The sequence below is a fragment of the Varroa destructor genome, unplaced genomic scaffold (assembly GCF_002443255.2).
Source record: "Varroa destructor unplaced genomic scaffold, Vdes_3.0 BEIS01000005.1, whole genome shotgun sequence".
NCBI classification, from domain to species: domain Eukaryota; kingdom Metazoa; phylum Arthropoda; class Arachnida; order Mesostigmata; family Varroidae; genus Varroa; species Varroa destructor.
Window position 1 is genome coordinate 15609595 of NW_019211458.1, and position 26383 is coordinate 15635977.

Genomic DNA, 26383 nt, shown 5'->3' on the forward strand with positions numbered 1-26383 from the left:
CGGATGTTTTCTACAACGTATAGAAGTACATACATAAGTGATACTGCTCAGGCCGTCAATCGTCCTAGCGCCGCATCTACTTAACATGACTGAGAACCGCTTGCGGAGTAAATAGCAGTGCATGGATAGAAGCCTGTAAAGAAGCTCGTTCTTTTTCGTGAACGAGTGGATTTGACGTATTGTCGTCGTGCCTACTCTAGTCTTTCGATTAGTTGGAATAACAGGAGACACTTTTGATAATAGGCCAAAATTGACGAAAATTTAGATATATGACGGAAGAAAAGGTGTATGCCCTGACGCATTTATATCATGCAACAAAGATGATGTGGGCTTCGCTAGAATGCTGTGATTGTTTCACCATAATCTCATTTTGCTTCATTACGGCTTCCTTCACGTTTAACGTACATTTTTCAACAACGTCAGCCTAGGCTATCTTTTCCGGTCGTCAAAATGCACCAATGAATTACGGTTTCATGTATCGTTTTTAGTTAGAAGCTAAATTCACGCCAAAGTTTAAATAGTTTCCGTCTGCTACCGCCGACTAAGGAACGCGCCAGTATTTTATTGCGGAAATAATTGAGTCGTTTTTACAGCAAAAATATTCACCGCCGGTAAAGTAGTTTACTATCAAGGTAATTCGTCTATCAGATCTGTGGCTGGTCAGCGTCCATGATTTAATGAAATAGGTACTATGCAAAAACATCATCAACACCGCAAGCTTCAGTGATGTAAACAGATTTTTATTGCTACAGATCTTAACGTTTTTTTTTTTTATTAACAACGCTATGTGCGGCGAATGCTACATTGCACTTTTACCCCATTCTTTATATCGTCGGCTTCGTGTGTGTCTTTCGCCCTTGTTTCTACCGAAGCGTAAACTTCAGGATCGACATCGGCCAACGAATCTGGAAGCTCCTAAAACAGGTACATATACGTGTTCGATTAGTTCGGCAGTGTCGAAAGGTTTTTGTTGTTGGGTAGAATATTTAAGGCTCGATATTTGATAATATGTCATAAACTAGGCTGCTGTTCTGGTTCACTAGAGCTGCGGAGTGTCCTTGGGTGCATTTGCAGTCGGTGGCTGCAAATTTAAGGGTGACCGATTTACCCGACAGAGGGCTCACTGCCTAATTTAAGATGCGTCCAAATCACTTGCCAGGTCGTTTGATTCCCGGAATAAACCCACAGTGGTATAATGGTAAAAGACTGCAATGGCTGATTTTTGCCTAACGTAGACTCCCTGGCCTGGATTATATTGTCGCTATTAATTTCTCCTTTTTGAATAAAAAGAAAAGCGACCTGTTCCGTATGTAACTCGATATATATTCGAAATAATAGTACGAATAGGCTGCGTCGCATCATTTCGCCATATACGTTATTACTAAGTACAAATAGTCAATTAACAAACCTTATTCAGCGTTTCTGGTAAAAAGAGGGTTGAGAGAGCACCCAAAGCAGCGATGCCTGCGGATACTGCAGCAGCAGCGGCGGGACCTGCGAAATCTGCTAGCTCCTGTAAAATAGTTGTACGCAAATAACACGTCGCGTTTATCAACCGGACCTAGGCTATTGAGGTGCTAGCGAAGTGTTCGCAGCTAACGAGCGCACACAAAAAAAATTATATCAAGAACAATTGGTGATACCAGGTGTCACTATACATAAACAACACTGGCTTTAAGTATAACTTTCTAATCGTACTTTGAAGAATGGCGAGAACATCGCGCCAAATCGCGAGGATGTGTACGCGCTGCCAATACCCATGGCTCTTATGACGGTGGGAAACGATTCCGACGCGAACACTCCCAGTGAGCAAGCTCCTATCCCGTTAAGGCTCTTGGCTAGCGTGCACAAAATCACACGCGCCATGAACTGATCTAGAAGACATAGAGATAACAAAATTTTACTTATGTAACCTTCGGAAGACAGTTGTAAATTTTGAAAATTGATTAGCGTGATCACGTGTGGAGCAAAATTTCATAGCTAATGCGCCTATGCAGACAATGTTTTCATTCGTTAGACCACCATTCAGACCAAATTTACTATTATAGATATATGGAATTTTGCTTTGAAATAGTGCGCCGTCCGGGCGCACTAACTTGCGTTAAAATTGTCTTGCAAAAAGAGCTTGCTTGAAAAATATATTGTAGGTTTTTTTTTATAGGTATAAATATACAAGGCTCACAGTTCCAGGTCTATATGCAACTCAGAATTGGTTGCATCTCTAGAAGACATACACAATCAAAATTTTCCGTAAAAACGGCCAGACTCCGCCTTAAAGGGTGTTACCTTGATTTTTAGTTTTCGTTCATAGGGAACGTATCAATATATTCAATGTGTTCAAGCATTTTCAATATATTTTGAGTAAGGTTCCGTAAGTGGATTCATAGCCATATGTACGTTCTGCTTTGAAAACCGATTTGTACATATGTAGTAGGACGCCTTCCTTGTTATAATAATAATAATATTTGTCCTCAGGCGCAGATAATTATATACTTAAAACGAGCTGGGCAGGTGTCAATAAGAGCCTTTTTGATTTGAAGCTTAAATTGAGTATGTTAGAAAAGGAGTGCTAAACAGAGTGAGTTTAACTGGAAGTTGGAAACCCACCTTCGCCAAAGGGGACAAGCAGCAGGATGAACGCGCCGGTACCCAGAAACGATATGAACATGGTGGGTCGCCTCTTGACGTGGCGAATGCAGATCACAGAAATAATATCTGATGGTATAGTGAGAAGAGCAACAAGTGTAAAGCCCCAAAATGGGTTACCTCCCATTCGTGACGAAAAAAATGTTAAGTGAAACATGAGCAGACGATTCGCGAAGCTGTTGAGATGTCGAAGCGTCAAAACGGATGGATAAAAACGAGACAATGTTAGACAACCACGAATCCTACGATCAACAATGGCAATTCAACGAACAACGACTGTGTGTTGGCAACAATTTACTCACTGACACTGTATCTCAACAAAGGGGAAAGGTAACCAAAGGCCTGTTCATCCTCAAGGTGAAAGTTAGTTGTAGAGCATAAGAGACGTACTACATGATGAGAATGCAGACAGAACGGACACGCATCCTAGGCCCGCGAAAAAGGTCAGCATATGCTGGCTGGCCCACTACCGAATCGCGTGGTTTGGTGCCCTGCAATATGTTGTTGTTTTCGCGGTACTCTTCAAACATTTTACCGACGTCGACGTTCTTTAAGTTGTTTTTGCGCACGAGTTTCCCTATTGCCGTCTCAGCTTTATCTACATGCCCACTGGCCAAGAGCCAACGGGGGGATTCGGGTAAAAATCTAAAAGCAAAGTTTGTTTACACTTATTAATCATCTATTATTTGTATCGTCTCTCGAGTTAAACAAGATCTATTTTTCGTTTATTCATATTTCTAACTATTCTTTCACTGTTCGGTTGCTTCCAGGTGACTTACTTTTCTCTTCGAAAAAAAGGTACGCCATCTATCTCGTCTATGCACAATAATGTCGTCATCAAAACTGAAATAATTTCCTTCTTTCGAAACACTCTACATTAACTCTTTACTCACTTCCAGATAATCAGACACGGTATAGCGGAGGCTGCGTAAAGGATTTGTTGGTATATCCAGTTCGGCAGGAGGTACGCGGTCCATGGAAGTATCATCGAGCCAGTTGTCCAGCCAAACGAAGAAAGCATTGCCCAACTTCGCTTCTTAGCGGACAGACACTCCATTACTTCCCATCGGATAAAAACAAACAATAGCATTTATTCGCTGTTAGTTTTTCAATTAACCGTATTGTTTCTATGAGTAAGGTAAATACACTTGATAGGGAAAAAATGAAAGCATTCATATTGGTTTGTAACGTAAGTAGGTCGTCCTCTTCTTAAATCTTTATATGATAATCAAAATGTTCTCTATCACCTCTAAGTTCGTTGTGCAGGAAACGGGGTTCTATGTTGAATTTAGATAGAAAAACGCACTTTCGGCATCAGCTTTATTTTACCTCTTGCGGAGATTAAAGGCTAGGATTTTGTAACGGAATGAAAATGTTCCCTAAGTTAAAAATTAGGGGGCAATGTGGACTGGGTGGCTAAGGCATATCATTTTAAGTGCGTTGCCATGGTAACCATGAGCGCATGCGGCTATGTTTGACCACAATCTAGGATATGTTACCATGGCATATAATTACCATGCCGCTTAAGTCCCAGATAAGTGCCATCCCGGTTAAGTCCTCTACCGAGGGCTTATTGAAGTTAAAAGTTCCGAAAGCACTTTTTAAAAGAGGTTTAAAGCTGTTTAAAACTGAAAGGGGTATACACCATGCCGGTCGGCTATCCGAGGCATCTTAAATGGGAGATGGCTCGTTAATTGTCGAATAAGTTACGAACATTAGACTGTTTTTCCGAATTTTATATCTATTGCGTTTCAGTCGGAGTGCGCTGTAAACTAGGTGAAACGTACAACGAAGTATGACATCTTATCCACTTACAGCATCTTGCTGGGCACCGCAAAATACGCAGCTAAAATGACAGACTTGTCGCCAATTACTAGAAGTAGTGCCTCTTTTTTTTACTATTAAACAAAGGAAAAAATGAGCAGCTTCGGAAAATATACCCAAAAGGCTAAGTTTTCGTTTCAAGGAGATCATTATTATGAGAAAGTGTTTGAGAAGGACAAGATACGGGCCTGTATATAGCCCAACTGTATTGGGTACAGTATCCGATCAGACGATTGCTGTTAACAACGAACAAACGTACTGACTCATGTATATATATATATATATATATATATAAAGAACAAACACGCATTTCTAAGAGGGAATATATAACAACTTAGTTTTTTTTGCTAGAAGTTGAATGAATTGTTGTGTTTTCGTTAAGTAATAAACCCGATAACACTTATATGACAAACTAGTATGTCTAGCAGCGCCTGAAAGAGCTTAATTTCTAAATAGAGATTATGTTAAGAAACAGATGTACCGTACACAATGACAGAATTGTACACTGGTAGGCTCCACACGCAATTGAAATGCCAAAACGTGCAACGTTGAATGACCAATAGTCTCGGCAGAAAACAGTGATGAAGCCAACGACGATCATCAGAAGCGTCGACCATAGAAGTGATTTGCGGCGTCCATACCTAACATTTGGCCACATTGGCAGAACCGAAAGAAAAATTGAAAAGCGAAGTTGTTTGTTAGTTGCTTGAAGGTACGGGGAATATTTAGCGATCGATCGATGATATTACATGTAGCGATTTCGTTCAAAGGGTAGAGAGAGAGTATAATGATCCGGGCTTACCACATTATTGCATGCTATCAGACTCAGTCGTGCATCGAACCCAAGCCTTCGAGTACGTTCGTCCTGCACTCTAGTTTCTCAGCCCTATGTGTACATTTATATGGCCAGCATATGCTGATGTACATATATATATCAGTTCAATTTTGTTTAAAAAGTGCAATTAGAAATTTTGGCAAAGAACAAGGAGCTAATTACAAGCGCAATATTGGATCCTACTGGCTTTGGTTTGGGCCCGTTCATAAGAAATGGTACATTGGCAGTTTCCATTTAATGAAGGCAATCTATGCAAACTATCTGTGATATAACGCTGTGTTCAAGCAAGCTGATGCGTGAACAAAATGTTCTATTACCTGTCGGCGATTTTAGCGAATACGACATTTCCCACCATAATTCCAGCCATGAAAGAAGCCTGGGAAGCAGAAACGTACCAGCTTTTGTCGCATACGAGCCCGAACTGCAGGACACCAACCGAATAGGTAATGATACTTGTAAACGTTAGTTGTAGCATTAGATCCCTACTTAAATTTAAATTTATAAATTTTTTTCTCGTGTCTGTTTCTTTGGAATCGGCTGATCAGACCGTATGGGCATTCAATGCGATTTTCTAGCGATGAAATGTTCAATGCTTGGTTGCCGCTGTTAACTACTACAGTACAGAAAAAAAAATTCAGAAGAAAACATGTTCATAATCACTTTGTTTCAGGCAGACGAATGATACACAAAAGCAAACTACTATATCTTTAACTTTATGTAAGATATAGTACGTAAGACGAAAGTAATAAGCTAAGTAACCTAAGTTATTATTATCAATTTAATTAATTAATAATATCAATTTTCAACGGAACGCAAGTGTGTACATCTACTACGTACTTCTCGGACGACAGTCCAATCATAGTACGTCGTATCATACTCCCAGATTTTGCAATTTTCGGTTTCGTTCAGAAATCGCACTTTGCCATTTTCTTCGACCCATTTACGAACCAGGCATCTGAAGGTTAAGTTGTGCCAAGAAGTTGGTTAGAATTCTACCTAGACAATATGAAACGATACGTATCGTGCATATATGAAAATCTGTTCAGGGGTTTAGCCAGCTAGCAAACTCTAATTGCCAAAAATAGCACCTATGCCACTGACGATTATAGACAATGAGCCGTACAGATGTAGCGCAATAGCAATCTAATACCGTGGTAGCGTATGCGGTACGCCAGAATTTAGCGACAAGTTGATTTGTTGGAGACGAAGATCACAATGACGGCTACGAGTTAATATATCTACAGATAAATAGATCCGTTACTTCAGTCTGGTAGATACGATATGCTTCGAATTTTAGTTAGTCTGAAGCTAGCAACATTTCTGAAATGCATACTAAAGCATGGTTCGTGTTCCGAGTATAATGATCTTTGCCCCTAACAAAGCAGTCGATGCTGAAAGTCTCAGACGTAAAACTCGAAGCAATTAGGCATACGTAAGTTACATAGTAATCAAAGTTCTACCAGACCAGCACTAGACATCAAATGTTAACAAATCTCTGTTACCTTCGGGTTGCGCGTAGATTATCCTTCGATGCATACGTTACGACAATAATTCTGTTAATAGTAGATGTGTATAATTGGAAGCGTTAAACGTTATTTACCTGCTGAACTTATTTTGAACAACTGGTATAGCCTGTCGTTTCCATTCATCGACCGAGAACTTTTCGACAAATTGTGCCGGCCGGGCGCACCAGTGATCTTGTTTCGAGGGCGCGGCAAACGATAGAAATAAAATGTGAAATTCAAGTGGCCACGATCGAAGAATGATCAGTAGAAACACCGGAATCTGCCACGGCCCGATCTTGTCCACAAGAGCGTTTACATCAACCATTGCTTACTTCGGAGGTGGGCGTACCTTAAGACAAAGTACTTTACTCTTTCCCTAATCAAGTCAACTTTTTTGAACACCTGCAGTACGCGCGCTGTTGCTTTTCGACTGCTATTCGACCCACCGAGTCATGGTCAGTTGTGTATGTACGTCGTTCCTTCGCGTGATTCCATCCAGAGCGTGAGTCTCTTGCCATTGTCGTAAACCAGCAACCGTCGAGGGCAATTGCCGCGAGCAAGTGAGCGCTATTCGTCCGATAGACACGTCTGCCACTTGTTGCTTCCATATCGAGGTAGCGTGACTAGAGGCTATGCTAGCTACGTCTTGTCTCCTTGTACCGTAATAGTCTACTTATCTTCTCTCTAGAGCGCCATCGGATGTTCACTGCTTCCAGTCAAACCAACAAACGATTTCCGGTAACTAGCTATCATTATTGAGCATAGGCTGGTGCGAAGCTGTTGTCTCGTGGGTGGTAGAGGCCTCTCATTGTATACGCGTTCAATGTCCAATAACCATGACAGGCCGAATCTTTTGCCAACAGAGATAACCTAATTGTTTGTATAGGCGATAAACTCGAGCAATCAGCTTAAGTCGTGACCTATCTAACGAGGTTTCCGGCTGAGAGAACGAATATAATTTTTATATGTAACTGCTCATTTTGGTAAAGGTTACATGAATCGAGCAAATAGGAGATCGTATTCTGGAACCGTTGTATCGCGGTTACTTTGCAAAAGCGGCACTCGTCCTGTAATAGGCACGATAGATTATTTGGCTGACACTTGATTCAGATGGATAAGTTTCTACAAAAAAAAACTCGTCCACCCGCAGGGGACTGCCCCTAATATATCAGAGCGCAGTTTCACCATTTTAAAATCGACACACGAGAATGTGTAAGCTGTTGAGATCGTGTATGGAATAGACAAGCAATCCGCTAGATAAGATCGCTTATCTAGTTCCAGCTCGCCTCAGTCGGCCAAAAAGAAGCATACGGAGGAGCACCAGTGGCGTAGCTTGATCAGCAGGACGCGCCAGGGAAATGCGAACAAGAGCTGTCATTCTTTTAGTAAAATTCAAGTTAGCTCCTATTTCATTAAAGTTGTCGTAATCACTATTATGGTCACGGGGTCCCTACGAAGAGCATCAACAAGATAAATGATGTCCTAAAAATTTCCGTCTTAACAAAGGTCCAAACTTTTATGTATAATAAACAGCTGGACCAAATAATCGTGAGAAATGTGTTAAGTTTATACTCTAGCTAGAGCTCTAGGAATCAGTGTGTCAGTTCCGGCGAGTAATTCCAGTGGACTTGCTAGGGCAAAATCGCAAAGACAACGCCGAGCTATGCAGTATATAACACACAATAAGATATAAAATTTAATTCACTTTTTGAAGTCAATTAAACATAATTGATTTTTGCTAGCAGTTTACTTAGCAATTCTATCTAATGGCATCATATGTAGGTCTAGCTTGTTAGCATGTCAGCGAAGCGGACACTTATACGTACACAATGCAGGTTTTACTGAGCACGAACGCAGGTCAAAAGTGCAACAGCAACCTTCTGCAACGGATTCACGTTTTGATATCCATAAAGGCAAAGCGTTAGATGTGGCGATAGAATGGCAAAACTGAATGAAGTTGAAGTAAATTTGCTTTTTTTTTTGATGTCTAAAACTGCTGTCCTTCAAACTGGATCAAAAGGGCGATTTGGAAGCTTTAAACAACGATATGTAGATGCTTCGTTGTACGGAACAAGGTATGATCTGGAGTGTCACACAACAAGATCAAGATTAGGCCAAGGTTAAGATCAAGATTAAGGTAGTAAAACAAGGCTACTGTTGTAGATCAACCTAGATTTAGAAAAATTCATAGTTGTGTGCATATCCTGCTCAATAGTCATCTCCTATTTTAACATACGTACAATTCTTCGTTGACTTTTGCCACTATGGGCTCATATTATCGCTCTGAAGTACATGAATATGATTGACTATACATTGTTTCGTTGCAACGTTTCTCGAACGCCTGGCATTTATCTCCTCTTAGTAATTTGGCTGTGCTTAGCTTCTTACGATTGAAGATTCATTTTAAAAAACCCTCGATTCCCACTCACATTGCCGGACGGTATATACGATGCTATTGCGTCCATAGCTAAGGCTCTGGATAATGATTCCTACGACAGCAAGAGCTGGGAAATTTTATCAGCGTTCGATGGCTTGCACCGTGTCAATGATAACTTCGTTAACGAAGTAGAGTTGTCGATGTTCAACGGCAGACAGACTGTATGTACCTCAATAAGGCTTCTAAGCCGACACGTCAGTTAAGTGAGGGCATTTTTCGACGCTACGCGAGACGGCGGAAAAATTTGCTTGTGATTTTATCGTATGAGCCACTTAACGATTCCAGAGTTGATATCAGTGTCGTCTTCGAAGCGGTAAAAGCAATCTATGTTCTGTTTGGAATTCAGAAGCTACCCGGCAAAAAAAGGGAAGTTAACAGCTCCAGCGTGCAAAATTTTAACGGGAATGAGCACAGATTCAATTACGTCCGATACTGCGATAAAGGATCCAGAAGACATGTCTTCAAGCAGAGCAGAGAACTAGCTTCAAAAAAGTTTTCCTTCCTTCCCGAATTCGAAGGTCAAAATGACAATCACAAATAAACACGAAGAAGTGAGAGAAGATTACTTTCTTCTTGCTGCAGTGGAAAGAGCTACCCAGCACAATTCCAGATACGCGGCATAGGTGATTCGCGTCGAGTATGCCACTGAAACTCCAACTGAAGTGCGCGGCTTCGTTGGAAAGAGCGTCACAAATTATTCTGGGGATTATGATATAAAAAGTGCAGGCAATAGAATAGGAGTGAGCCGATACAAACGGTGGAGCTGCAACAATTGTCGGGCCTTCTCAATCGAGCGAATAACCTAGTCAAAAAACGTACGTGTACTTGGCACACCTCGCTTCGTACGCAGTCGACAGATACCTAGAAACATAGGCGCTGAGTGCTAGATCCTAAAGGAGAATTCGTGTAATTAACATCGATGCCGAGGGATGACTGACTATGGCAGAAGCCCTATCCCTAATGCGTGACCGCGTCCTGTATGAAAACAAGGCTCCTCTATTCACGATTACCACCCTTACCAGCGCTGCATGACGTTATGCTGGATTTCCTTATTCTACTGCAGTGGGCAACGGTTTAGCTCAACGGTGTAGCACGGCTCAATGGTATACCTTCAGCAATTTGGTTATGAATTTCTAAAAATGATTTGCATGCTTTTTGTTTGCTTGGTTTTAGAACTGCCCAAGATTTTTAAAGAAAATGTGAATCTTCAGCATGCAAAATGCAAATTTGGTATCTGGATAATCGCAATGGGGTAGTTTCAACGTAAAAATAGGTTTACGGTGAAAGAACACTAGGTTGCATTGGTTGGGAGGTATGAGATAATCATACTACGACTAGGTTGTTATAGGGGAATATCTGAAGTAAGGTAACTAAATAGCCGAAACAGGATTACTTAGTGGACGCAGTCAAATTAGGTAATGGAACAAGGTAAGCAAGATAACCAAATAAAGGGCACAATTACTTTAGGCTGTACCTCCATAACAATTAAAAACATACTCACCAGTATAGTACGCTTCTTTATGATACAAGTCTCTATACTCTCGTTCCACGTAATCCATTTAATTGAGGTGCTTGAGGCTGATTAAAGTGCTAGTGATTTTCAAACGTTAGCAGTTTTGTTCTGCCACCTAATTATACGCGTGCTTACTTTAAGTCAAGCATATTGAATTTCCTTGTTGGTTTTATACACCTTCAAAGGGTGTGCACTGTGCAGAGGTTGCAGTGGGCAGACGAGCAGGTCGGAGGCATGATTGAGGTAGGTTGTGGCGTGAAGGCTATCTGAGCTTCCAGGCAATTCCCGAATCTGAAGACATGGACAAACGGAAGACAGGCCTCTAACACTCCGAGCAGTATTTCTAATGACATATTGAACTGAGTAACTCTAAAAGATACAACATTTTTGCGAAGCAGAATGACGTTTGCGTTGTTAGCTATCAATGTTTTACTTTCGGAAATCGATATCACATATATTTTATGTGCCCCATAGATTTTACATAAATAACGAATAGAATATAGAAATCAAGTAATTCTACACAGCTTCACTGTACAGCTACATGAAGTGTAGTAGTCCTTTTACGCATTCTGCTGTAAAATTAAGTACGACCTTGCCAAGTATATACATAAGGCAATGCAGAACTTACTTGACAACTTGAGAACTTTTGTTTCCGATTTTTGAGGTAGGAGAGCGGAATGTAGGCAAAACGAGGATAAAGAAAAAAAGTAAGGTTGATACCCTCAAAGTGTCAAATAACTCTAACTAAAATATCAAAAATACTTTTACGGGGTGCAAGTTTGCATCGTCGATTAATGATCTATTACAGGTTTCGACAAAGATGACCTAGAGAGCAAAGCGCCTCAATGGAGTCACTAATTTGGGTATTGTCGCATTGGAAAGCCGATCCAATCCCCGCAATCTCGGCGGAGATCACTGTTTCTATAGGATAGTGTTTGGCTCGCATATAATAATACGCGGGAAGTACATCGCTATATGGAACGCCTAAGAATATTATTGAGAATATTTATACAAATGGCCTTGTTCTTTCAGGGTCCGCATAGCTACTGATAGCTAAACGAGCATCTGACAATATGGAGCGTCCACGGCACAGTTACGTATACCTTCCACTATAGTCAATGCCCTTGGTATCGTTATCATCATCATGAAATAAATCATTCTTTTTTTTTCTATTTGACGTATCTCTGTAACAAACTGTTTGGTGCTCGAGCAACGGACTTAGGGCAGTCTCCCTAAAACTATGCATAGCACAGAAGCGCCACAGACTTCTAGGTGGATGCTAAAGTAGAAATTATAAAAACTAAGTAGGAACTGATTATGTAAAGGTGAAAAAAAGCTAAATATAATTTACCTTAACCAAGACTGATGATAGATCTATTGAGTAAGAGAGTTCCCATTGCACGCGTACAGATAAACGTGCAGCAAAGCAAGGTTATGGTACACATACATAAACTCAGAATTATAGCATTTGTAAGATGCTTAGAAATTCAACAAATTTGCGTGAACTTACATTTGCTCTTTTATAGGAAATCTTCAACGTTTTATTGTAGAGCATTCCCTTTATAATTGTTCAATTTAGAATCTACTGCTATTCGGATAATTAACTTTTGACAATCTAGCCACTGAGTGACTGTTTCTTCCAGTTGTTTTTTTTTTTACCAAAAAAAATAGAATTGTTGGTATAGGGTTAACTCAGCAAACACTTTTTTTAACCGATTTCCCTGGCTAATCTGCCTACTAGCAATTGCATGCCGTCATATGCAATGAAGAAAATTGGCTCGGTGATTCCAAACCAGCGAAGTAGTACAGCTGAAGTTTTAGCTAATACAGAAATGAAATTAAAAGCGACTGGACGTAAGTTATACTTGATTCTCAAAGAATCTTCCGATGAGCGCGATTCTAACAACGCACAGTTTGTACGATACAAAAATATTATGAGCTCTGATGTAACGCTCCTTGGATAAGACACTTAGATCAGTACTTATATAAAATGTAGTCTGTGTGGTAAAGTATTTTGCATATGAGAGAGTGGGGTAATCATTCCTTAGCAGTTTGAGGGCCCAAAGGACCTGGATCGATCTACGTTATGTGACTTCTAAAAAACTGAAGAAGACTTCCAGAAGGTAAAGCATAATATCCTCGATAGAACTTTCGTTTACAAGGCTGGAAGACTCATCAAGCCAGTCAATTTAATACACTTTGGTCTTTTATATCGAAAGTTTGCTTTCGTAAAGCATCACGTCAATTGCCAATTGGATCTTGTAGATTTGTTTCAATAAACGGTAGATCTTTTCGGCATTTCATGCGATTTTTGCACCTTTGTAATCGTTGGCCATTTTTAGCCCTTGATCTTTTGAGACCTTTGACCTGCCTTGAGGCCAAAACTTAGTTTTTTTTTAGGTGAATTTTTAGTATGTACTGTATTTTCGCGCCTTCTAAAGCAGTCTACACCTGCTAATACAACTTGACGCACGATTACTACTAGAAACTGCTAAAAAAAAAACAACTAAAAAAAGTATTTTTGAAAAACAATGAACAAGTTAATGCTGTAGGTGTTTAATAAAAGATGCAATTAGGGTAAATTAAGGTTATATTAAATAGACATAATCGGCAAAGATGACACATCTTGGATATGAAGCAAATATTAGAAATGTCTTCAGAACAAGTCATAAAAGCTTTGATTTATGCCGTCCTGTATATGTGTGTAAACAATATAGAGCTGTCAGCCACGATATTTAGCTCAACTATATAAAGCACGCGTCGGTCAAAAGTTTGGTCGTATATGTTAGAAGTGTAGCTTCGTTTCCACGTACCGAATACGCCGTTAACCTTTACAAGCTAATAGCTCAGTAGTAATACGTGGACGAGCATTTGCGTAACCTAGACAACTGAATCGGTAACTCGCGAACTCGTGTTTGGATGGGAATACGTTTAAAGATAGATAATAACAGTCAATAGGGTATAGGATATAAAATCAACTTAAGTAGCATTCACATAGAATGAGGCCAATTTAGGTACGATTGGCGAAATCTAGTATTTCTAATGCAATCAATTGTATTTTCGTAAACCTCGTGACTTTTTCTTTTTACTAGTTACTAGTATAAAAAAAAATCCCCTCTACATGAATATGCTTCCGGGTTCCCTTGGCAGTATCTCCCGTTCTGTGCACGTTCGGGGCGACGGCCTCCGCCGGCGAACTGTTCAGGTTATATGAAGGACTCAGTGGTTTTCCCTGTGATGAAAAGAACCACCTCACTTCGCACGAAATAGGCAGACACGTAGCTCCCCCTTTATTACCGCACCTGATCTCTTCCGATTTTACCCGTATTCCCTTCAACTAACGCACCCCACAAAGTGTGAAGTAGACGCTCACTGAGGCGAATATAATTCGAGATACCATGATAACTTGCTATCATATTGAACATATGGACTTCAACATCAAAAAGCGTTGATTGCTTCTGTCGTAAGGAGGAAGATCTATCTAGTGCTGCCCTGATCGAAACATTGTATAGCTATTCATAAGAGCCAGTGTGATTGAACCATGCGTCCAACGCTGCTTTTCCATTATAATGTTGTAGTAATTGTTGCATATATTCTTGTTGTATCAGTAGTACTATTGCCATGTTGACAAAAGCATATTATAGTTGGCGTCGCTATTTACAGCCGGTGATTGTTCGCACCGTTATCTACCCCCTTAATACGCAGTCGTCTTGGTTTTTTTTTTATTATTATACAGAAAAAAAAAGTTTATGACGTAATTCTGTATCGGCAGAAACTAGGCATTGGCGGAAAGCGCTGAGGGCGTAGTCGATGAGGTCAAAATGTGTCAATATGAAGAATTTACAGCACCGATATTTTAAAAGGCAATAAATTTACCTTAATACTAACGCAATACGAGCTGTGGATCAATAGAAGACAATCGTTCGACCCAATGGCATCAAGCATCCAACTCGAACCTATTTGCCAAGACCACATTATTCCTACACACAAAATATATCGAACATATTTCTATTTATAAATGTTGTAATTATCAAACCGTATCGATAACAATCACTAGCACATTGCTCACTGAAGCCTATCTTGCTAATAACCTCTTTAATATGGGTGTTCGGGATCTACGGCCACTCCCACAGCGCAGACAAGATAGTTACGCGCAGCGGGATCTTGCACTAGACCGGGTGCAGACCCATTATAGCGACGCAGAGATTCGTGACGGACAAAGACATCTTTCCACCTCGGACGTATATATCAGCTTTTACAGGTAAATTGTCAATATTGCACGCGGCAGTCGGTTCGTTTCGTCCGGTAGGATCACGTGCCTACTTACTGCGTGTTACGAATGGTTAAAGAAGAGCCTGCATGGCCTGACTATCATTATTATTGCTCAATCTCAATCGATCGCAGCCTTCGAGAACGAGCCGCCCAGCGTTAGTCACCAAGCGGCAGGGTATCGTCAGAGCATCATCGTTATTTTCGCCATAACTGTAGAACCTATTGATACGACACAATGTTCTGCCAAGAAGCAGAAACAGCAAAATTTTCAACAATTTTGTCCGAATAATAGCTGGCTACTTACAAGACACAGCGTATCTTTTATCCCGGTTATCTCGATTTTCCTCTCCTATCTGAGTCATTATGTTTTCGGGTCCTAGTGGCCGATTTCGATTCATGTTTAGCTTGTCAGCCAAAAAGAAAGATACCCCACGAAGGTCGTATAAATCGAGCCGCGTGCTGTTACAACACACAATTAGCCCCTGCGACGATCTGGAACTCCTATAAAAGACGTAAACGCTTGATAGAGAGGAGCCTGTGAAACATAACAGCCCCGAAGTCATCCGGAAAGGTTTTTTTGAATGAAACTTCCGAAAGAAGACATAGATGAGCCCAAGGCTAAAAAGTGAGGGACTCAGATGCCAGGTTGATCGCTGTAGAATGGAGGCTTTGGCCGTCTGAACTTTTAGAAAAGCCTAGCTTTGTTTTGTCCAGAACCTTTAAAATCAAATGGGATTGACAGATTTCAGTTGCTCGATGATATGGGAAAGCTTTCGAAGCAAAATCAATTCCTTGTCTATTAATACTTCAGTAGTCGATTGTACGCCCCTTTTGTCTGGTCTGTATACTGTCTTGCAGAGACAAAGATGTATTCGTTCATGGGGGGAATTTATAATAAGTTTTAGTATCAGATAAAATATTCAATAATGTAGTAGAACTCAAATCGTTTATTTTATTTTTTTTTTTAACAAAATGTAAGTGAGATGACAGGTTAAGTAGAGTTACAGCCCTGTTTATGTTAGGTGTCTACATCTACTTTGCCTGATGGTCTGCAACGACGTTTGCCAGTAGCAGTTCCTGAAGAGCCTGATGCAAACTCAGGTTGACTGGAGCACATAAAATGCAGGTACTTAAATAGCTATGCAATTTGCATCTCGATATCATTCTAGTCGAGCTCGAAACGTTTGGATTTATCTCGCGTAGCGTCGCCATTGAATAGCCGGCCAGTTTTTTTTTTGAGGACCTTTTCTCCGGGAAACTAGCAATTGACAGACTAGCAAAAACAGACTTAGTTTTTTCGAAGTTGCCCGATGCCTCTACACTCGTCAGCGTTGAACAACGAATTTCGAGAACACTACGTATCCCATATGATATTATTTCTAACTTGATGGAAACTGGCAGCCTGTTTAGAAGATACAGGCAATCCTAATTTTCCTTCGTATTGACTTCGTAAGTAAAGTATCTTTACTTGACGGCAGTAATTTTATGATATCTACATATAGTGCTATGCAGAGTCTGTGCGTGACAAACACTTTTCTATGGGCAGTATTTTGTCAAGCAATATTGCCAAGGACAAAACAATTGAGTTGTTAGCACGTTGCTAATTAAATTATCATGTTTATATTTATGTTTGTCTAGCTGAATACGTAACACTGGTAAAGATGTAAAAGCGTATATGGTATTTTAGGCAATATAGAATCAGCAGTCGTGAAGCTTTTCGAAATATTTCTTGGACGTCAAGCGGCTGGCTAAAAGAACTATGCGAAATTTCGAATACAGATTTCTTCACCTCAATGCTTTGCTAGGAAAGTTCTACATTATGAGAAATAGACAATCCTTAGCCATTTATTTAGAAATCATATTTGATTGATACTATCTTTTTCGCATCATGTTGTCGATGTCCGCGATCACACTCAGCGATGTCCTGCACCACCGGCAGGCCGATCGTGCAGCCCGATAGAAGCACGTTACCGTGCCCGCGTGCGGTGTGTAAACTGACGTAAACGCGTCAGGTAACCATCATAGGACTACAATTCAAGAAATGACTTATCACTGCAAAAAATCAGTAAGTCAACTCGTGGTCGCTAATTACCAGGTGTTCTTACTGCGATACAATTTTATGCAGCCGTGTGTGTTGGCTAAGAAAAGCATCGCATATAGAGCTGTGTGATCTTCTATCAATCTAAGATCCTAGATGGAGTTTCCCTATCCCGCGAAAGGACCGACTATCTTTACTACGTAATGCAAAACAGTGGGGCAGGATTCGAATTTGAGCCAAGTAAAATTGATGTCTTAACTCGCCAGAATTGTTTTACGTAGCGGTGGCAAGTTATAAAATACTGAAACGCCTACCAAAATGTCGAATGCCTGTCCAGCTATGCGTCAGGTTGATTATTTGGGTTTAATGTTGGAAATCTATGTGCTTTCTTGTTTAATTTTCCTACGATCGATCGTCGTCGCTTCTATGATATACGAATAAATTCCTTTCATCGATCGAAGGGGCACTCAATAGACCATTGTTAGCGGTTTGGAAAGTTGCCAATATGGCGATTTGACAGAATTTTGGAATACAGAGTGTTAGATAATGAAATTCTGCGAAAGAATCTCGTAATAATTTAAAGGGCATTTTGTGTAGGCAATATTTTTCTCTTGCATGACAGGTCCCCATATTTAAACGCTTGCTTAACGAAGATATTACGAAACAATGGCCTAACATCAGCAAACACCAGTATCTTACCAAAAAGCTAATTCTTAAGCATTATCGTGCAACGATTTAGGTAAATATGTCTGAACAAATAATTTACTAAAAACCTTACTAATCCTTTAAGCTTATCATTAGCGAGAACTAGCGATTGTCTAACAAGAGATCGTTGTTTCGATTAGAGCATACGTTTGCAGAAGCATCGACCGGCATGTTTTCATGTACACAATTCTCTCCCTCAAGATCATATATATTCAGAAACAGACTTTTTATGATTAACAACGACCGGCCAGAACACGAAACAACGAACAAGTTACAATGGCCAATCTCAAAAAACAATTCCTAACAGTTTGACAAACGGTCGGTGACGATGCAATGGATAGAACCAAAAAACGAGGCTGGCCGGCGTTTAGAGACGCACGGCGACACATCATCGAACCAGACGGACAGAGCGATAAAGTAACTACTAACTGCAACGTTAACTAGCAGAAGGATTTCAATTTGATGCGATGTCTGCAACTTCACAGGACGAACCTTTGCTGCTAAGTCTTACGTTGTTGAATGAGCTACAGTTTCGACAGACTCAAAACCCATTGACGGTCATGGAACGCAAGAAAAATAGCGGGAAAAACATCTGCAGCCCGTTGGTTATCGTCGTCACTGTCGTACTAGTTGAAGAAGCTATTGATTATGATCAGCCGATTTATCATTATACAGCAGTTTTGCTTGAAGTTAGAAGTGTTGACATAATCGCAGACGGGTCAACCAGCCAACAAATTCAGACCAAAAAAGAAAAAAGTAACCTATCTAAGATCACAATGAAGTAAATACAGATCTATATATATACATATATAGGCAAACATGGCATACAAATATATTTCAATCACTAACATTTTGCCATCCTTGTTCGACTAGATGCACAGCTTTTTATGATACCTATATGCAAGTATGCGTCAAAGGAAAATAGTTACTTACAGAATACGTAAGTAATGTAAAATGTTTGCTTATATATTGTTTTGAAAGAACCGAAAATATTAAAAAACGCGAAAAATTTGTAGCGAAATTTTGTCGTGATGACTGCCTGTAGACTATGTCCATGATATGCAAAAACATGCGACAATGCGCACAAATTGTAAATATAGATTTTATACACGATAGTGATTCAAAAAACAATGACGCGAGCTTGACGAATTAACCCGATGCTGTCTGTAGTCAGGTACATCACACAAAATCTACTTCGATTTGAGTTTTGCTTTTGAAAGTGCTTCGGGTCCATCTAGCGGCGTTTCCACCGAAGTGCTTCCAACCTACATTGCGTATCTTTATCTACTAGGGGGTAAAACATTTTTCATTGAATATAATTTAGTTTCTCTTTCACGCGTTAAGTATCATCACATAACAACGCTTAACCTAACAAAAGTCTGCTACCTGACAAGCGCAGGTTGATCCTGTCCTACACCTCTGTAGATTTTGCGTTTCGACATGTCCATGTAAGTATACTGTGCTTAACGATCTTAATAACTGTATTAGCAAACTAAATCAAGCTTCGAAGACGGAGAGCTGACTTCGAATGAGCGGACAACATCTTACAATGAGGTGGTAAGTGGTCTTTTTAACGCGCAGCCTGGCTGACCCCTGTTGCTGTTGGCTATACATTGCCAACAGTTACGGAAGTGCCATCACCCGCTTGTGCTACCACTAGCCCTCTGCGTTCCCTACCTATCATTCTCGTTTGCTGTAGCTGACTTGTCTATTCCTTTCGGTATTTTCCTCTACAGCTTCTTATACTGCTTATGCTTCTTTTTACGCAGCGTATGTAGATACGCTGTTTCATCGTGTTTAGCATTATTGTCAAGTCTTGCGCACTACGAATGTCAGTGAAGGGGCCTGCTGGCGGCTTCTAGGGTGAGTCCGTTGTCGTCCTTTTGTCCCGCCCAACCCCAGATACGAAAGCTAAAGAAGCAACGAAGCTTCCGATGCCGCGCCTGACAATAGTGCTGGGCCAAAAAGGTTACTGTGGGCACTTCTGTACTCGTTTGCCTCCTCTCTCTCTCTCTCTCTCTCTCTCTCTCTCTCTCTCTCTCTCTCTCTCCCCTCCCTTTCTCCCCCTGTTTTCTCTTGGCCCGCTCTTGCGGGCTGGCTTTTTTCTACAATAGCTAATAGGAACTCCCGCACCTGATGTTTCTTGTTCTTGCCACCACTAAATACGCAGGTATACGAGCTCGCCGTGTAGCCATAGACGTTATATATAGATATATATAATATAAAGTTACGCACTGCTTGTAGATACAAGTGCTTTCACTTTGTGACGCTGGTGCTGAACAAGAAAAATAACACAGATCAGCCACAGCGGCACGAAGGCCTCCATTTTCTGCTAATATAACGCTTCCTGACATATGGTAAGCCTGTCATCTCCTTAAGGCAATGCTTGAAATTGATTCGACTACTTTTTCTTTAATTGAGAGATCTGGTTGTTGGCGACGCAGACAGCGTGTGGCCGGTTATTTTCTCCATTGTCACTGACCACTATCGGCTGATGGCTGTCGGTGCCCTGTACCGCTGCCCTGACCGCTCCTTTAGTCTGTGTATATAATGCGAATGTGTTTGTATGTGTGAAAACAGCGTCGATTCAGAGCGTTTGCCTATGTGGCAAGGGCGAGCAAGAGAGTTCGGGGCATTTAAACAACTGGCGATGCAATGGTGGCCGTCGCACGGAAGCCTCCATAGTTACACTTCAGATCATTAGGAAAGTTTATCCGATGAAAGCCGTAGCTATTTCAGCTCTAACAATACGATAGCGGTAATAAGATCAAATAATTTTTTGTTTGCAGTAGCGACTGTATGGACGTTCTAGACTTCGGCATGCTGGTAGTAATCATACTGTTGTTGTTACTGCCACGTAACAATAAAAAAAGCCGCCTATACTTAGCCGTTCTTAATGTAATAATCGACTAAATGATTTGAAAGCAACTTTCCGGCGCTACCGAACGACGCTTTTGAAATCCGTTTAACGAGGTTTATATACGAAAAATGATCTAGTATAATATATCGAATTTGTAAAAAATAGTGTCCTTCTATTTCGAGAATGCATGTTCTCTATTACTTTTAGCCTCTATTATCCTCCATATTGGGGGGTAATCGCAGAAAGCACTAAGGCTAAGCTAATTAATAAGGAGATTCGATGGCTCAGTTATTATTGTTTCACGTTTTTACCAGTATTGTAACGTAGTTTACATGCTTTTCAGACGTGGTGACACTTAGGCTCTCTGATGGCGACTTGGACAACTCTGACAGGTAGCGCCCTTACGTCATAGTAGAGGACTGAAAAGGAAATAGGAAGGAAAAAGGTACATAACGATTGTTGCCATCATGTAGGATTGCGGTTAAAGCACTCTAACAGCAATATTTTATATTATCAACACGATTATTACCCAGAAATTGAAATTAAAGGATTAATAATATATCAAAAAAAAACATTAAATTAGATTTTAACATTATAGTCAGTTTCTAAGCTAATGTATTGTGGCTATATGCTTAACGTAAAACTGCCGATTCCCATGTACACACACGCGTAATGTTTACGTCCAAGGCTCTTGGTGGTGTCCTCTGTATAGCCTTAGGTATAGGTTGATATACTTCGGAAATTAGTAACACATACAGCTCCTATGACGTTCCGCTTTCTCGTAGCTGTTTCTGGGACTGTATTGATTACATTCATCGTGAAGCAGTCTCAGAGAAGTTCGGCTTTCCGACACAACGAACAGTTCCATGGCATTCAATGGGCTCAGCACTTAAAGCTTAACGTTTTACAGTTACTGAATTGCTATATAGACTGTCTGAACTCTGTAGCTACAACTTGAATGTTCCATTTGTTGGGGTCGGGGGTCATGACCACTACTAGTCCACTGAACGGTGCTAATTTTCTGGAAGCACGGAATAGTAGAACGATTTTTGTTACATGTGCACTATTTAACCTGAAGTTTATTGTCTGGCTTTCATAGATCTAGGGGCACAGCAGAATTTCTATTTCTCATATGTGAATGACTCCATATCTGAATCTCTTTTCAGAATTTTTACATACATACATGTCTATATATTATATTTAGGCTGGGTGATTATAAGCAATGACGATTTTGTTTACAGAAGTGTATCTATATACATATGGTTTGCAACAAAACTAGTAATTATTGATTTGTTAGACATTTGTTTGTCTGTTAGAGAAGTTTTTTTTCAAGACAATAATTAGGTTTACACCTCTCCATTCACTGGTTAATGCCGGTGAGTCTCGTTGACCTTAATGGGTGCCTCTGAAATATAAGATATTATATAGCACACTAGAAACACATCGTTCTTTCCATTTTATAGGACAGGTTATTAATAAGACAGTTTGTTTCTAGCGATGTAGGCTTATTTGTTCGCCTACAACCCCCGATCAACTTTCCGACGACGATAATAAATGCCCAACGCATCAATTTTTAAGCTACTACACAAGCTCATATCGACTTGTCCCACTAGATGCTATAGTCTATAAGAACTCCAGTTCTTTTAGTAAAACACCTTAAGAGTTTTTGGCCCTTTATGACAGTAGTGAACTGATCTGATCTGTTACCTGTCCATATAAACACCAAACCCGAACGCAACAGCATTTCCGGATACCAAGTCACTGAAATGGAAGGACTGAATTACGCCGTTAGAAACTTGGCTCAAGTTTATGAATGGCGATAATTAATAATTCTAATTAAAGTTGAATAGATAATATGGGCCGAAAACAAATCACGACCCAGTTGGCAAATCCGTAAACCGAGCGTCACCACCAAACAAATCAATGTCGACCGCGCATGATCTTCTTATGCGTAGCTTTATCATGGATCGTACTCCTGCAAGAAAATCATTCCGTAATAATATAATTTCATAATTGTATTATCTAGTATCAAAAGAAATGTCACGTTAACACAGGCGATATTACATCAGTGTGTTTCAGAATTTGTACAATGACTTGATCGTCACTTATGTTCAGACCGGACTAATCATAGACCCATAACTGGACAGCCGTTTTTTTCTCGTTTAACAATGAAACGTTCACAGTTGGGTGTTTGCTAAATTATATGATGAGCGAGCAAAGGCCAAAGCCATACATAACTCTATCGAATGTAAAATTTAACTAAAATGAATTAAAACTTATCAGAGAGAGAGAGAGAGAGAGAGAGAGAGAGAGAGTTAGAATTAGTGCGATAGTCTTAATCATATAAATTTTGTGAAAGTGGAACTGGCAAGCGTTTACCTGCATGTCTGAACAAAGGTGTCATTTCTTTAAAAAAATTAATACCATTGAAAATAAAAAAATGACTAATTTTCAACAGTCTCGAATGCAAACAGACACAGGTTTATTTTAGATAAGCCTCAACATGAACAGTCAGCACAATTCAGTTGGACCTGCTTCAAAGACACATGAGATAATCAATGCAAATTTTGTCTCGATCCAACTAATCAATGAGAGTTGAATAAAAATGAATATAGGATCAAACTTTAACCTGGAGGGGCGAAATTTAAGTTTGAGCGCTTCGGAAAATTTCGACAGGCTTGTTTTGCATAGAAGTTCTTCGAAGTCTGGCTTCCTAGATACTTTTCGTTCTGCTTTTATTTCAATTGTTCGGATTATTAGGTTAGCAATTAAAAAATAGAACAGACGAGGTCTGGGGGTAGCCCCATAAATCCCTTGATCCCTTCCACGAATGCGTTCTTTATTTATCAGAGCATCAGTTTGCTGTCCAGGTATTGAGCACGGGTTTCGAATAGCTAGGTAAAGAAGAGTTGGCATTAGTGAGAGTCAGCTTAAAAATGGAAACTACTACTAGGAAATATCGAGATCGGTAGCTTAGAAACATTCATCTATACGACGATTTATATGGCGAATATATATTTACTATAACGAAGAAGTGAGCATAGACTCCCTTGATAACACGTAGCAAATTCAAGTTGTGCGGAGTTAACAGCAAAGCATATATTAAAAATCGAGAGAGAGAGAGAGAGAGAGAGAGAGAGAGAGAGAGAGAGAGAGAGAGAGGCGAGATCATCAGGCTTACAACCCTATGTCAAAAATGTAAGAAAAAAAAAAAGCAGATATTTTGATTACGGAACAAAAAAAGTACACAACAGTAAAATAATTAAAATGAGCTTATTCCAGTACATTTATTTTTATTCTCAAAATTGGAAAAAAAACTATAGTAGAACAAATGCGAATTAGGTTAGCTAAATGCGTATTCACAAGTCGCCCTTAAATATAACGTCCATTCTATGGACCGCTTAATACACCTCTACTTTCCGGCTGTTGGATTGTATTGTTGGCATAGCGACGTTCTTCCTAGTCACGTATGGCTTGGTACCGTTTCACATTGAAGTCGAAGGCGTACTTCCGTCCTTTGGTTTGTTTTTTTTTTTTTTTTTTTATATATAAATCATTGTTACAAGCTGACTTGCTGCGTCGTTTTTCTACAGAAATCATTAAGAACGGAACGAAGAAAAGTCGACTGGTTTCCTCTATAAACGGGTGTGCTGTTATGCTGTTTATCTCATTGCCGATGACAAACACGTGGTTTTTTCAACCTTTCATCTCATTCCTTCCGCGATGTGGCAGGTAGCTATTCACTATAGGGTACCGACTTCGACTAATACACATTTGAATTTTCCCGCCAACGCCCATTCTATCCAATTGGTCATAGAACGGTTAAAAGAACTAGAGGTGAATCAGTATTGCTTTCATTTAGGCAGGCAATTTAAGTAACTGTAGAAACATATCTCATATGTAGGATAAGGTTTCATAATCGACTGTTAGGTCAAGCTTTCATGTGATTGAGGTTAGTGCAAATTTCAAACTCAGATGCCCAGCTTTGTTTCGTACCTCTATAGTCTAGCTCTACGGGCTCTTCTCAGCTTAACTCGGCCTATTGCAACGTTGTCATTTTGACGAGTCTGAAAGTAAGCCTGCTAGCTTATCTAGGACATAATGCCAGTAGTGGCGACATGCTTAACCTGACCCCGACGACCCGCAGATAGATTCCGCTTGATCTAGCTCGGGTCTCTACGCAGCGGCTTAAACGGCAGACATTTGAGCCGCTGCGTTCAGTCTAGTAGATAGATATCTTAAGCGTCGATTACAGGCGGCATTCGTCGGCCAGCAGCATCGTATACCCGTTGTTTTCCCCTGTCCATTAACTTAGATTGCCATGTAATAATCGTGGTCCGAGTCGCTACCATTAAAAGTGCTATGATCTCGTTATCCCAGTTCTGGACATTCGTATTAATCGTCTTCACGCTAACGTTGATTCCAAACGACGAATTGTATTACTTCAGCATGACGTATACGTTTATGTATTGAATGAAGTGTCGTCAAAAATGCAGTGATTAACGTAGAGCAGATTACGCCATTCTCAAAAACACCTAATTTTTTCGGTTCCGCACGAACTATGTGATATTGCAAACTCAATACAGACAATTGTCGTTGCGTAAAATGTGGTACAAATGGTCCTTAACTCGAACGTCGCATAGCATAAAGGATCAATGTTCCTTGTCCTATATGGAATGTTCGTACATATTGGCTATTGCGAAACTAATTAGTGTTATAAAAAAAGAAACTCGAAAGAATATATGATAGATATATGACAAAGAGATGTAGGTTGGCCACTGAGTGATTTACCTATTTATGTTCGGCAGTGTTAGTTTAACAAGCATTGACGTCTCGCCAAGAGTAATTAATTGTCTTGTCTAAAATAATAATGTCTGCTAAGTAAATCAGAATATAGAACACTCGCAGCTGCGCGTTCCAGCCGTGTGCTTTTGTTGTTATTTTTTTTTTTTCTAGTGTCGGAAGATCGAAATACGTTATTCTTTAACGCGAAACATCTTTCAAATCTGTCCAGGGTTTATATAGTTGTTATTGGCTATTCTTTGTCATTGAATCGGTCGGATCACGCGTTCACTACAGCCGTCTATGTGCCATGAACGTGCTTTCCTTTTTACAGATTCAGCTGAAATTTTTGGGGTGACATAAATCAATCTTGCAAGAAGCGATAACGGTGGGAAATGGAGCTAAACGTATTAGGTGTGCCATATTTGGGAGTGGATATTGACGACAGCTTTGCTACCGCGAATTTTTGAAGGACCCAACCTGTATAGCTTTTAGTTGAAGTGATGCTAGCGCCCAAATATCTCTTGAGTGTAAATATAGTTTTTGATAATACTCATCCGAACAATATCTTAATTAACGTTAACAGCTATTTAAAGTTAACGCATTCTCCTCTTAGTAGATGTATCAAAGGCGAAAAATCGGTACTGACAATACTTGGGTCTAGTGATAATGAGGCGCCTAAAATATTTGTTAGCTCTGGCTACCTGACCGCAGTCGATTGCTAGTCGCTTGGAAGTCTACCATTTTTTTTGTTCTTTTCGGATATACGCCGGAACCGCTTTAGGAAACTATGAAAAATTTATTTTTCTTCGTTGGGGTTACTGAACATAGACCCCTAACACCGCTGGCCCCCCCGCCCTCTACGACTCGGTGTCACTGGTTCTGAAACAGGGTTGTTGAAAAACCGCGCGTTGCAAACAACTGGCTGGTTTTGTACCAGAAACGTTATACGTTCCCGATTAAGAA

General features: G+C 40.1%; 2 protein-coding genes and 2 long non-coding RNA genes across 4 annotated transcripts in view; 3 read left to right on the plus strand and 1 right to left on the minus strand.

Moving 5' to 3' along the window:
- Window positions 1-719: 719 nt before the first annotated feature.
- On the minus strand, window positions 720-7287 carry LOC111252067 (solute carrier family 22 member 7-like). Its single transcript, XM_022809434.2, has 10 exons — window positions 6906-7287; window positions 6143-6260; window positions 5623-5726; window positions 4957-5111; window positions 3540-3705; window positions 3037-3291; window positions 2608-2822; window positions 1699-1874; window positions 1409-1513; window positions 720-915 (listed from the first exon to the last, which is right to left on the minus strand). The coding sequence occupies exons 1-10, from the start codon at window positions 7133-7135 to the stop codon at window positions 784-786; spliced, it is 1656 nt and encodes a 551-aa protein (XP_022665169.1). The 5' UTR covers window positions 7136-7287; the 3' UTR covers window positions 720-783.
- Window positions 7288-8188: 901 nt separating this feature from the next.
- LOC147755336 (uncharacterized) lies at window positions 8189-11932 on the plus strand. The gene is made up of 2 exons (XR_015329424.1): window positions 8189-10350; window positions 11793-11932. It is a non-coding gene; the product is annotated as an uncharacterized LOC147755336 (long non-coding RNA).
- Window positions 11933-13352: 1420 nt separating this feature from the next.
- On the plus strand, window positions 13353-20968 carry LOC111251248 (uncharacterized). Its single transcript, XR_002673682.2, has 4 exons — window positions 13353-15657; window positions 16055-16158; window positions 16950-17097; window positions 18261-20968. It is a non-coding gene; the product is annotated as an uncharacterized LOC111251248 (long non-coding RNA).
- A 15-nt stretch (window positions 20969-20983) lies between these two features.
- The window catches only part of LOC111250858 (uncharacterized), a 54801-nt gene continuing 49401 nt past the window's right edge, over window positions 20984-26383 (plus strand). Inside the window, exon 1 of the mRNA XM_086989830.1 lies at window positions 20984-21027. The gene's annotated coding sequence lies outside the window, so the exon portion shown is untranslated. The remainder of the gene's footprint in view (window positions 21028-26383) is intronic.